General features: G+C 41.5%; 1 protein-coding gene across 5 annotated transcripts in view; it reads left to right on the top strand.

Annotated features, from left to right (window-relative positions):
- ZFP14 (ZFP14 zinc finger protein) overlaps positions 1–11,450 on the top strand; it is a 39,166-nt gene extending 27,716 nt beyond the window's left edge. For 4 of the 5 annotated variants that reach the window (XM_005588958.5, XM_005588956.5, XM_015441758.4 and 1 more), the window contains exon 5: positions 9,711–11,450. In XM_005588958.5, coding sequence (XP_005589015.1) covers positions 9,711–11,077 — 1,367 coding nt within the window. In that variant the 3' untranslated portion in view covers positions 11,078–11,450. Of the gene's footprint in view, positions 1–8,086; positions 8,293–9,710 lie in introns of those variants that run through there. The other variant, XM_005588959.5, reaches the window with a different exon arrangement.
- The last annotated feature ends 1,549 nt before the right edge of the window (positions 11,451–12,999 follow it).

Here is a 12,999-nt window from a genome sequence, read left to right as displayed (position 1 = left end):
GTGATCCCCCCACCTCAGCCTCCCAAAGTGCTGGGATTACAGGCGTGAGCCACTGTACCCAGCCATGTTGTCATGTATCTTAATTCCACAAATTAATCCCCACAGGGCATTAATTTCTAATTGTAATATGTAGTGAATGTTTGTTTACATTTGCCCACATGTTTACCTTTTACAGTGCGCCTTATTATTTTCTGCATTGCATTGCTTTTATCTGGAACCATTTTCTGTGTACCCAAATAACTTACTTAGTATTTATTTTATTGTGCCCACTGGCAATACATTCTCTTACGTTTTATTAGAAAATGTATTTATTTCGTCTTAATTTTTTTTTTTTTTTGAGACGGAGCCTCGCACTCTGTCCCCCAAGCTGGAGTGCAGTGGCACGATCTTGGCTCACTGCAAGCTCTGCCTCCTGGGTTCACGCCATTCTCCTGCCTCAGCCTCCTGAGTAGCTGGGACTACAGGCGCATGCCACCACGCCCAGCTAATTTTTTTTGTATTTTTAGTAGAGACGGGGTTTTACCACCTTAGCCAGGATGGTCTTGATCTCCTGACCTCGCGATCCGCCCGCCTCGGCCTCCCAAAGTGCTGGGATTACAGGCGTGAGCCACCGCGCCCGGCCGTTCATCTTAATTTTTACAGGGTACAAAATTTTGTCTTTATTTTTGTGGAGAATAGAATTCTGAGTTGGCAGTTATTTTCTCTTAGCAAATATCCCCTCCTTGTCTTCTGTCTTTTATTATTTCCATTGAGTAGTAGTTTGTCACTTACATTGTAACTCCTTCAGAGGTAATTGTTTTACAGGTATTTTTTCCTTTTAGCTGCTTTTAGAATTTTTTTTTAACAGATTACTGTGGTGTGCGTACCTTTATATTGCAGTGAAATGTAAAAATCCCAATTATATTGTGGAATAGTTTTATAGTGTGGTGGATATTGTGTTATCTGCTGGAAGTATTTAGGAAGTTTTTTTTCTGTTTGTTTGTTTGTTTGTTTTAAAGACAGGGTCTTGCTTGGATGCCCAGGTTGGGGTGCAGTGATACGATTTTAGCTCACAGCAGCCTCACCCTCTTGGGCTCAAGTGATCCTCCTACCTCAGCCTCTCAAGTAGCTTGGACCACAGGTGCACACCACCACACCCAGTGAACTTTTGTATTTTTTTAGAGATGGGGTCTCCCTATGTTGCCCAGGATAGTCTCAAACTCCTAGCCTCAAGTAGTTTTCCCTCCTTGGCTTCTCAAATTGTTGAGATTACAGGCCTGAGTCACTAGGCTCAGCTGGGAATTTTTGTAAATCTTGGGTTTGATGTCTTTTGTCAGTTTGGGAAAATTCTGGTTACTATATCTTCGGATAGTGTTTGTTTCTCATTTTTGTTCTTTTCTCTGTGTGGGTTACACATATGTTAGACACTTTAATGTTGTTCCATGTATCTTTTACATTCTTTTCTGGTTTTTGGGGTTTTTTGGTTTTTTTTTTTGAGACGGGGTGTGACTCTGTTGTCCAGGCTGGGGTACAGTGGCACAATCTCAGCTCACTGCAGCCTCCACTTCCCCGGCTCAAGCACCACCAAACCCAGCTACTTTTTTTTTTTTTGTATTTTTTTTTTTGTATTTTTAGTAGAGGCAGGGTTTCACCATGTTGGCCATGCTGGTCTCAAGCTTGTGGAGTTTGAGTTCAAAGCAATCTGCCCACCTTGGCCTCCTAAAGTGCTGGGATTACAGGCCTGAGCCACTGCGCCCAGCCTATCTGTTGTTCTTTTTTATTCCTTTCAACCTTGGTATCTTCTTCAAATCCACGCCTGTATTCACTAGTCTTCTCGTGTGCTAAGTCTAACCTGTTGTTAAAGCTACCTGTTAGATTTTTAATTTTCATTTCAACATTTGTATTTATAAAATATATATATTTTTTTTCTTTTTCTTTTTCTTTTTTTTTTTTTTGAGACAGAGTCTTGCTCTGCCACCCAGATTGGAGTGCAGTCATGTCATCTTGGCTCACTGCAACCTCTGCCTCCTGAGGTTCAAGTGATCCTCCTGCCTCAACCTTCCGAGTAGCTGGGATTACAGGTGCACACCACCACGCCTGGCTAATGTTTAGTAGAGATGGGGTTTTGCCATGTTGCTCAGGCTGGTCTGAAACTCCTGAGCTCAGGTGATCTACCCGCCTCGGCCTCCCAAAGTGCTGGGATTACAGGCATGAGCCACAGTGCCTAGTCTGTAAATTCACATTTTCAAAGAGCATTAAAGAAGTTAATTAAACTGGTATATTATTCTGATAAAATACAACCTTTTTTAGTTCTAGAGGAGAATAAATTATGTTCTTCCTCTTTTTTTTTTGGAATAGAGTTCCCCTCTTATAGCCCAGGCTGGAATGCAATGGCGTAATCTCGGCTCGCTGCAGCCACTGCCTCCTGGGTTCAAGTGATTCTCCTGCCTCAGCCTCCCAAGTAGCTGGAACTACAGGCACGTGGCACCACATCTGGCTAATTTTTTGTATTTTTAGTAGAGATGGGGTTTCACCATGTTGGCCGGGCTGGTGTTGAACTCCTGACCTCAGGTGATCCACCCACCTCGGCCTCCCAAAGTGCTGGGATTACAGGTGTGAGCCACCATGCCCGACCCTCTTCTTGTTGAATAGAATTTTCCACTGAGATACAGAGTCAGAGCATTGATTAAAAAAAATACAAGCCAGCTTAAGTTCCACCTCTTGTTTCTGGGATATCCTGGGGAGGAACCAGTTGCTGTTATTTCCTATGAGAGCTGCTTCTTCCAAAGCAGGTACAGCACTTCCTACAGGAGGTCCCAGAAGGTTGCAGCACAGGTCAAATCCTGACTCTGGAGTTCAAGACCAGCCTGGCTAACATGATGAAACCCTGTCTCTACTAAAAATACAAAGTTGGATGGGCGTGGTGGCACATGCTTGTAATCCCAGCTACTTGGGAGGCTGACGCAGGAGAATCACTTGAACCCAGGAGGCGGAGGTTGCAGTGAGCCGAGATTGCACCACTGCACTCCAGCCTGGGCGACAGAGTGAGACTTCATGTCCAAACAAACAAATAAACAAACAAACAAAAAATCCTAACCTCCCTGACTGTCCTGATAAGACATCCTCCAGAACCTACATATCAGGGAGTCAGCTGGTGTTACCCTGATAAATAGGAGCTGGGCATTCTGATCTCATGAAGGCCAACCTAGACTAAAGGGGTCAGCTTCCCAGGTTTATCAGTGACAGCTGTATATTTGTGTATTTGTGGCTTGAACACGTCAAACAGAAGTATCGACTCAAGTACCTACCCAGTCCTTTAAAAATGTACTTAAAAGCCAGTTACACAATTTCATTTAAAATGATATGTCGATCCTTAATTCAAATCCCTGTGGTATTATTGCATGGCACCCAACTACTTATATTTCTGTTCTATAGGCTTTGCCTGTTCTAGGTGACTGTCTGGTGACCAAAGAAAGCCATTAGAAATTGACTTTTCCAAGGGAATATGTGTGGGCAAAGAGAAAGAAGACTTTTTTTTTTTTTTTTTTTTAATCACTCTGTTGTCCAGTCTGGAGTGCAGTGGCACAATATTGGCTCACCTCAACTTCCACCTCCCGGGTTCAAATGATTCTCCTGCCTCAGCCTCCTGAGTAGCTGGGGTTACAGGCGCGTGCCACCACACTCAGCTAATTTTTGTATTTTTAGTATGACAGAGTTTCACCATGTTGGCCAGGCTGGCCTCAAACTCCCGACCTCAGGCGATCTGCCCACCTCAGCTTCCCAAAGTGCTGGGATGACAGGCGTGAGCCACTGCACACAGCCTGATTTCATTTTTATACTCAAAGATAACTTGGAGTTTTAGGTTTTATAAAATGTTCTGGGCCACTTTAAATATAATTGAGTGCTTTCTCAAATTTTGATAATCTTCAAAATAATTTTTGGAGTGAGTCTTTCGTTACTTTTTCTTTTTCTTTCTTTTCTTTTTTTTTTTTTTTTTTTTTTTTGAGATGGAGCCTTGCTCTGTTGCCCAGGCTGGAGTGCAGTAGCACAATCTCGGCTCACTGCAACCTCTGCCTCCCAGTTTCAAGTGATTTCCTGCCCCAGCCTCCCGAGTAACTGGGACTATAGGCACCTGCTATCACACCTGGCTAATTTTTGTACTTTTAGTAGAGACAGGGTTTCACCATGTTGGCCAGGCTGGTCTCGAACTCCTGACCTCAAGCAGTCTACCCGCCTCGGCCTTCCAAAGTGTTGGGATTACAGGCGTGAGCCATTGTGCCCAGCCTTGATTACTTTTTCTGTACTTTGTTAGTAATCAGCCTTGGTTGTCATAGTAGTCCATGACAATTTTCAAAATATTCTGTTTTGTTATTTACTAGTGTCCAGAACTATATTATTTCTACAACTTCACCCTACTTGCAAGCTGACAAGTTAGCTTGCCATAGTGTCATGGATGTTGGCAGGAAACACACACTCTCAGTCAAAGACAAAGGATTTGATTGTTGTCAGCACAGCCAGCAGTTCCTCCTTGCTTGCAAGTCCCATGAGGCTGGTATGGATGGGTCTAGATAGTTCCTGAGCATGCAGTGAGCTGCCTTATAGAAAAGGAACACTGAGCTTAGAGAACCCAAATCATTCATCATGGGCAATAAGTGTACGTAGCCTTAGCTTGGAAGGAGACATTACCTTTATTATCCTGAACAAGCAAGCAAACCTGCCTATTGATCCAGAGAGAGACATTATCTCTACCTTGCAAGGCCGTTTGTTATAGTATAGAAACATTCTTGAAAAGATATCCCAGAACAAAGGTAGGTAGTGCTTCTGCCAACAAGATGTACAAAAAATGTGAGAGTGACTGGGCGCAGTGGCTCACGCCTGTAATCCCAGCACTTTGGGAGGCTGAGGCAGGTGGATCACGAGGTCAAGAGATCAAGACCATCCTGGCCAACATAGTGAAACCCCGTTTCTACTAAAAATACAAAAAATTAGCTGGGCATGGTAGCCCGCGCCTATAGTCCCACCTACTCGGGAGGCTGAGGCAGGAGGATCGCTTGAACCTGGGAGGCAGAGGTCACAGTGAGCCGAGACTGTGCCACTGCACTCCAGCCTAGTGACAGAGTGAGACTCTGTCTTAAAAAAAAAAAAAAAAAAAAAAAAAGAGCTCTATGGTGAGTTGTCACTGAATAGCTAGTGACCATTTTTTATTTTGTTTGAATGCTTTCCTTTTTCTCTTGTTATCTTAGCTAATGGTTGTGTTCCACTGATTGTTTTTGTTTTTGTTTTCCAAACAACTTGGGTTTTTTGTTTATTTGTTTTGAGACAGGTTGTCGCTCTGTCACCCAGGCTGGAGTGCAGTGGCATAATCATGGCTCATTGCAATGTCTGCCTGCCGGGCTCAGATGATCCTCTTTCTCTGAGCCTTCCGAGTAGCTGGGACTATAAGCAAGCACCACCATGCCTGACTAATTTTTTGTAGAGATAGGGTTTTACCATGTTGCCCAGACTGGTCTTGAACTCCTGCGCTCAAGCAATCCTCCGGCGTCAGCCTCCCAAAGTGCTGGGTTTACAGGCATAAGTCATCATGCCTGGCCAACCTGGATTTTTTTATATGTGACTTTCATTTCTGTTATCTAATCAATGAAATTCTGCTTTCATTTTAATCTATTTCTTCATTCTTTGTTCCTCAGTATACTTTGTTGTTCTTTGTCTAACTTTTGAGTGGGGTACTCATATTTTCCTTCATTTCTATTGCTCTAAGAATTTAAATGTATCTATGAATGTTCTTCTAAGATCCGTAGCTATTTTCATAGGTTCTTTATAATGTAGTATTTTTCAGTATTACTGTTCTATATTTAGGAAAGAGTTTTAAAATCTGAAGTGAAGATGTCTTTTGGTTTCATCATTCTGTTTTTTCCTACTTTGTTTCACAGTGATCACAAACTGTTACTTGGGTCATTTCACCAGTTTTACACATTTATACTGTAGTCACAGAAAAAAAATTCTCCTCCTCTCCTATACTGTCTCAACCCATGTCTTTGCTTACTTCATTCAGCATTTTAGATTTTCTTAATGAAAGTACCCCATCTGGATCATGATCTTCGAGCCCACATCCAACATAGCCTTTATTTTTACTCTCGTGCATTCAGGTGACCCCAGACGCCCTTCCATTTTTGATAGTCATTCTGCTGTACTTGATATTTGCCATGACTTTTTGCTCAGGATTTCATAAGCCTTTCAATGTTAGCATGATTGAAAAAAAAAAATACCTTAACTTGCGTTGGCTACATGGGAATGGATAGCACCACACAAGGGAAGGATGTGAAGGAACAAAAGTTTTGTTTTGTTTTGTTTTGTTTGAGATGGAGTTTCACTCTTATTGCCCAGGCTGGAGTGCAATGGCACGATCTTGGCTCACCCCAACCTCCACCTCCCGGGTTCAAGCGATTCTCCTGCCTCAGCCTCCCGAGTAGCTGAGATTACAGGCATTTGCCACCACGCTCGGCTAATTTTGTATTTTTAGTAGAGATGGGGTTTCTCCAAGTTGGTCAGGCTGGTCTCGAACTCCCGACCTGAGGTGATCTGCCCCCCTCGGCCTCCCAAAGTGTTGAGATTATAGGTGTGAGCCACTGCACCTAGTCAACAGAAGTTTGAGTAAGTGTAGAATTGATAAGTAATAATATAAATTCTAGCAGAGATAAGTAAATCATTATAATATGGTATAAAGCAGCAGTCCCTACCTTTTTGACACCAGGGACCGGTTTTATGGAAGACAATGTTTCCATGGACTGGGGCGGGGGAAAATGGTAGATGGTTTTGGGATGAAACTGTTCCACCTCAGATAATCAGGCATTAGATTCTCATACGGAGTGTGCAACCTAGATCCCTCGCATACACAGTTCACAATAAGGTTCACGCTCCTATGAGAATCTAAAGTCACTGCTGATCTGACAGGAGGTGGAGCTCAGGCGGTCATGCTCACTCACTGGCTGTTCACCTTCTGCTGTGCAGCCCGGTTCCCAACAGACCATGGACTGGTCTGTGGCCCAGGGGTTGGGGACCTCTGGTATTAAGATTAGAGGCAGATAAACATATTAATTAATGACTATATAATTATGAGAATTAAACTGGTAATATGTATTTGGGATTTGTTAATTAATGGCGATAATAGAGATTGTTTCTGCCCCAGGGGTAACTCAAGGATAACACTTAACAGACTAAGCTAACAGAATAATATGAGAAAATTAATAAACATATTCAAAAATCGGAGAAAGAGTTATAAATATGAAAAAGAATGTGCATGGCCGGGTACAGTGTCTCACACTGTAATCCCAGCACTTTGGGAGGCCGAGGCGGGCAGATCATCTGAGGTCAGGAGTTCAAGACCAGTCTGGCCAACATGGTGAAACCCTGTCTCTACTAAAAATACAGAAAAATTAGCCGAGCCTGGTGGTGGGTGCCTGTAATCCCAGCTACTGGGGAGGTTGAGGCAGGAGAATTACTTGAACCTGGGAGGCAGAGGTTGCAGTGAGCTGAGATTGTGCCATCGCACTCCAGCCTGGGCAACAAGAGAGAAACTCCATCTCAAAAAAAACAAGAAAAGAAAAGAGAGTTTGCTAAGAGTGTTGCTATGGTTTGAATGTTTGTCTCCTCCAAAACTCATGTTGAAACTTAATCCCCATGGGTGGGACCTATAAGGGGTGAATGGGTTACAAGGGCTTTCATGGCTTAATGGATTAATGAGTTATTATGGCAGTGGGACACATGGCTTCGTAAGAAGCGAAAGAGACACCTGAGCTAGCACACTCAGCCCCCATTACCCACTGATGGTCTGTGCGCCGCGTTGGGACTCTTCCGGGTCCTCACCAGCAAGAAGGCCCTCACCAGATGCAGTCCCTCAACTTTGGAGTTCTCAGCCCCCATAATTGTTAAGAAATAAACTCCTTAATCTGTCAGAGTAGAGTAGAAATAATAATAATACATTCCTTTTCTTTATAAATTACCCATTTTCAGATACTTCGTTATAAGCAACAGAAAATGGACTAAGACAAGCGTAAAGTGCATAGACTTAAATAGGGCCAGCAGGACTAGCCTTTGTGAAGAAGTGATTTTGATTTGAGGCTGAGAATGAAAACCAGCCAACCATGCAGTGTCAGAGGATTCCTCAAAGAAGGAGCAGCCTGTGAAGAGTCCTATTTATTTGGAACAGTTGTGGGGCATTTTGTGCGTTGAAAGAGGCCCAGTATGCTATGGACAGAGAGAATAAATGGGAGAAGAGATTTGTTGACAAGCAGCAGCTTTATTATTTATGCTCAGGTATTTATATTTTATTCTAATAGCAAAGAGATAGCATTGAAAACATTTAAATAGAAAGACTCAAATATTGATCAGCATCCCAATAATGTCTTGGAGAATGTAAACAAGAACAAAACAATTACTTGCCCAGGACTTTGTCCTAAGATGGTTTCAGTCAGTTAAAAACACATCTGCATAGTTTCAACAAATCTCTAGGTGATCCTTCTCCACACTTAAATCAGGCCTTCACTGATTTGACTTGCTTTCCTAATCACCAGCCCTGCCTGCACTCCTGGACTCTATTTGCTATGTTTCCCTTGCCCTTTTTCAAAATGATGAGACTGCAATCTGTCCCATGGTACACATTAGCAGAATAGTGACAAAAGAATTGTGTATAATGTAGAAGATGATTGGCTCATGAGTAATTGTCTTAGTCCAGTGGAGCTAGCTTAGTAGAGGTATATTTGTAATGTTCAGTAGGAAAGACAAAGGCCCTCCATATGATGCTTTATTATCAGGAGCCCTTTCACCTCTGTTTTAAGAAAATTAATAATAAATGTCTGCACCCAGGACTCCCTCCCCAGAGGAATGTACCATCAACCTTGCATGGCCTCTTATCTAAAGACAGGCTTCAGTTTACCTTACTCCCACCTTAACGACGTCCTCATTGGCTCTGAGCTTTATTTTCATGTGCAGTGTCTCAGGACCTGAAGTCTAGCATTGCTTCTTTATTTTTGTGCATTTTAATACACATGAAGTGGATTTTAGCCATGCTGAGCTGCCTTTTGGTTTATCCCTTTAGATGTCAACTAGTTTATTTATTAGTGTTCTACTGATTAAAGATGCATAGAATTGGCTGGGCATGGTGGCTCACACCTGTAATCCCAGTACTTTGGAAGGCTGAGGCGGGCGAATCACCTGAGATCAGTAGTTCGAGACCAGCCTAGCCAACATGGTGAAACCCCATCTCTACTAAAAATACACACAGAAAAATTAGCCTGGCTTGGTGGTGTGTGCCTGTAATCCCAGCTACTAGGAAGGCTGAGGCAGGATAATTGCTTGAAGCTGGGAGTCCGAGGTTGTAGTGCACAGATTGTGCCACTGCACTCCAGCCTAGGTGACAGAGCAAGACTCCATCTCAAAAAAAAAAAAAAAAAGATGCATAGAATTAAGTGTTCCTGCTCCGGGCCTATTTTTCCTCTGAACGCAGTAATTTTTTAGTGTATGCTTTTGTAGAAGATAAAGTTTTTTAGGTACACATATGTAAGATTGTGGCAGAAATGTGTATGTTTGAGATCTGTCTCATCCATTCAGCTTGTAACAGGCATTATTTTAGTGCCTTTTATTTCTTTACAGAAGTTTTTTTGTTTGTTTGTTCTTTGTTTTTTCCTTTCTGGAACAGGAAAACAGTATGTATTTGCTTTCTTGTTTTCTTTCAGATTTGGAATCCAGATATAGGACCAATACTTTATCTCCAGAAAAGGACATTTATGAAATATATTCATTTCAATGGGATATAATGGAAAGAATTAAAAGCTATAGCCTTCAGGGTTCTGTTTTTAGGAATGATTGGGAATGCAAAAGCAAGATTGAGGGGGAAAAGCAACAACAAGAGGAATATTTTGGGCAAGTGAAAATTACCTCTGAAAAAATGACCACTTACAAAAGGCACAATTTTCTTACGGAGTATCAGATCGTTCATAATGGAGAAAAGGTGTATGAGTGTAAGGAGTGTAGGAAGACCTTTATTCGTCGCTCAACACTTAGTCAACACCTGAGAATTCATACTGGTGAGAAACCTTATAAGTGTAAAGAATGTGGGCAGGCCTTTAGACAGCGTGCACATCTTATTCGACATCACAAACTTCACACTGGTGAGAAACCCTATGAATGTAAGGAGTGTGGGAAGGCCTTTACAGTGCTCCAAGAACTTACTCAACATCAGAGACTTCATACGGGTGAAAAGCCCTATGAATGTAAGGAATGTGGAAAGGCCTTTAGAGTACATCAGCAACTGGCTCGACATCAGAGAATTCACACTGGTGAGAAACCCTACGAATGTAAGGACTGTGGAAAGACCTTTAGACAGTGTACACACCTTACACGCCATCAGAGACTTCATACTGCTGAAAAGCTCTATGAATGTAAGGAATGTGGGAAAGCCTTCGTATGTGGTCCAGACCTTAGAGTACATCAGAAAATTCATTTTGGTGAGAAACCCTATGAATGTAAGGAATGTGGGAAGGCTTTTAGAATATGCCAACAACTTACTGTTCATCAGAGTATTCATACTGGTGAGAAACCCTACGAATGTAAGGAATGTGGGAAGACTTTTAGATTAAGACAACAACTAGTTCGCCATCAGAGAATACATACTCGTGAGAAACCCTATGAATGTATGGAATGTTGGAAGACCTTTAGTAGTTACTCACAGCTAATTTCACACCAGAGCATTCATATTGGTGAGAGACCCTATGAATGTGAAGAGTGTGGAAAGGCCTTTAGACTGCTTTCACAACTTACTCAGCATCAAAGTATTCACACTGGTGAGAAACCTTATGAATGTAAGGAATGTAGAAAACCTTTTAGACTGCTCTCACAACTTACCCAACATCAGAGTATTCACACTGGTGAGAAACCTTATGAATGTAAGGAATGTGGTAAGGCTTTTAGACTTTATTCATTTCTTACTCAACACCAGAGAATTCATACTGGTGAGAAACCCTACAAGTGTAAGGAGTGTAAGAAGGCCTTTAGACAGCATTCACACCTTACTCAACATCAGAAGATTCATAATGGAATTTAATAGAAGAAAGCCTTCAAATGTATATGATGTTACAGAACATCAGAAAATTCATTTTTGAGAAAATGTGTTCCATGCTTAATTCCAAACATAATAAATTTTATATTAGAGAAAGAATATGTTGATTTAAAAGCCTTCCAACACCATTTAAACATGGTTTATCTTCAGCAAATTCCTATGAGAATAACGTAATGAATGTAGGAAAATCTTTAGCCTTATCTGTCATTATCTCCCTTTCTCCACTTTATTACCAGTGTGATTTATTGGACAAGATACTAAGCTTCTGTGCCTCATTTTGCTGACTTGTAAAATGGTAATAATAGTACTTATATGTATTAGTTATTTATTGCTGTGTAATAAATTACCACAAACGTAGTAGCTTAAAATAACATACATTTATATCTTACAATTTGGATCAGAAGTATAGGCATGACTTAATTGGGTCCTCTGTTTCAGGGTCTCTTGCAAGGCTACAGATTTCAGCCAGGGCTGAGGTCTCATCTGAAGGCTCAACTGGGGAAGGATCCACATCCATACTAACACAGTTGTTACCCAAATGTATTTCCGTGAGGCCTGTTGCATTGAGATTCTCAGTTTCTAGCTGGCTGTTGGCTGAACGCTGACTGCAGTTCCCTAGCCACAATAGTCTCATCAGCATAGCTGCTTGCTTCATCAAGGCATGCAAGCCAAAAGCAGGGAGAGTCTGCTAGCAAGATGGAAGTTACAATCATGTGTTATCTAATCATGGAAGTAACATTCCCTCACCTTCTACTGGTAGAAATAAGTTACTAGGATAGCCCACACTCAAGAGAAGAGGATGATACAAGAGTGTGAACAAGTCCTCAAGACAGGACCACTGGGGGGCCTTTTTAGAGTCAGCCTGCCACACTGTGGAATAGGATTGTTGCAAGGAGTAAGTAGTTAATACTTGGAGGAATCACAGTCATATAGCATGTATTCTGTAAATATTATCTATAATTGTTATTGTCATTAGTATTAGTGAATTCACATACAAGGAAGATCTGTAGATATAATAAATGTAGAAATGCCTCCTGTCACCTCTCAGAAATTATTAAACATAATTTATTCTAGGTAAAATCTAGATTGTAGTGAATGTAGGATGTTCTTCAGCACTTGAGCTGCATTAGAAATTTCATGCCAAAAAGAAACCCTGTGAATTTCATGAATGTGAGGTCATTTGTAGTACAGCTGTTGAAGAATTAGAGGGAAACAGGAAATGATTTTCCCATAATTCCAAAAAGCAAAAGGCTTACAATCCCTGTTGTCTGACCACAGTTCAAAATTAATTAGAAACTATCAAAAATGTGGCTTAAAAGAAATGAACCACCTAGGAATTTCATATTATTGTGTATATTTATGTGTGTGTATAAAACTGCTGTGGAAAAGAAAGAAAACATCATTCTGTAAGTATCTTCAACCAGTAGGAGTTGTTTCAAGTTGAGTTTTTGATGTGATCCCACCAGTAATTTGATAGTTTACTTGATTGTGGCTGCATAATTTGGTCACCTATGGAAGATGCTAGAGCACCAATTTATATATATATTTTTTGAGACAGAGTGTCACTTTGTCCCCCAGGCTGGAGTGCAGTGGCACAAGCATAGTTCACTGTACCCTGTTCCTCCTGGGCCCACCTCAACCTCCTGAGTAGCTGGGACTACAGGTGTGCACCACTGTGCCTGGCTAATTAATTTTTTTTTTTTTTTTTAGAGAAAGGGTCTCACTGTGTTGCCCAGGCACGTCTTGAACTTCTGGGCTCAAGTGATCCTACCTCCTTGGCCTCCAAAGGTGCTGGGGTTGCAGGCATGAGCCACCACACCCAGCCCAACTCATTATTCTTGAAATCAATAAATCGGAGGAAAAATTGACATTTCATTTCTTTTTCCCATGTGAACCAAATTTCAGGG

This window comes from Macaca fascicularis, chromosome 19 (assembly GCF_037993035.2).
Source record: "Macaca fascicularis isolate 582-1 chromosome 19, T2T-MFA8v1.1".
Classification (NCBI taxonomy): Eukaryota; Metazoa; Chordata; class Mammalia; order Primates; family Cercopithecidae; genus Macaca; species Macaca fascicularis.
Note: the sequence above shows the minus strand (reverse complement) of the source record. Positions and strands in the feature narration are given on the sequence as shown.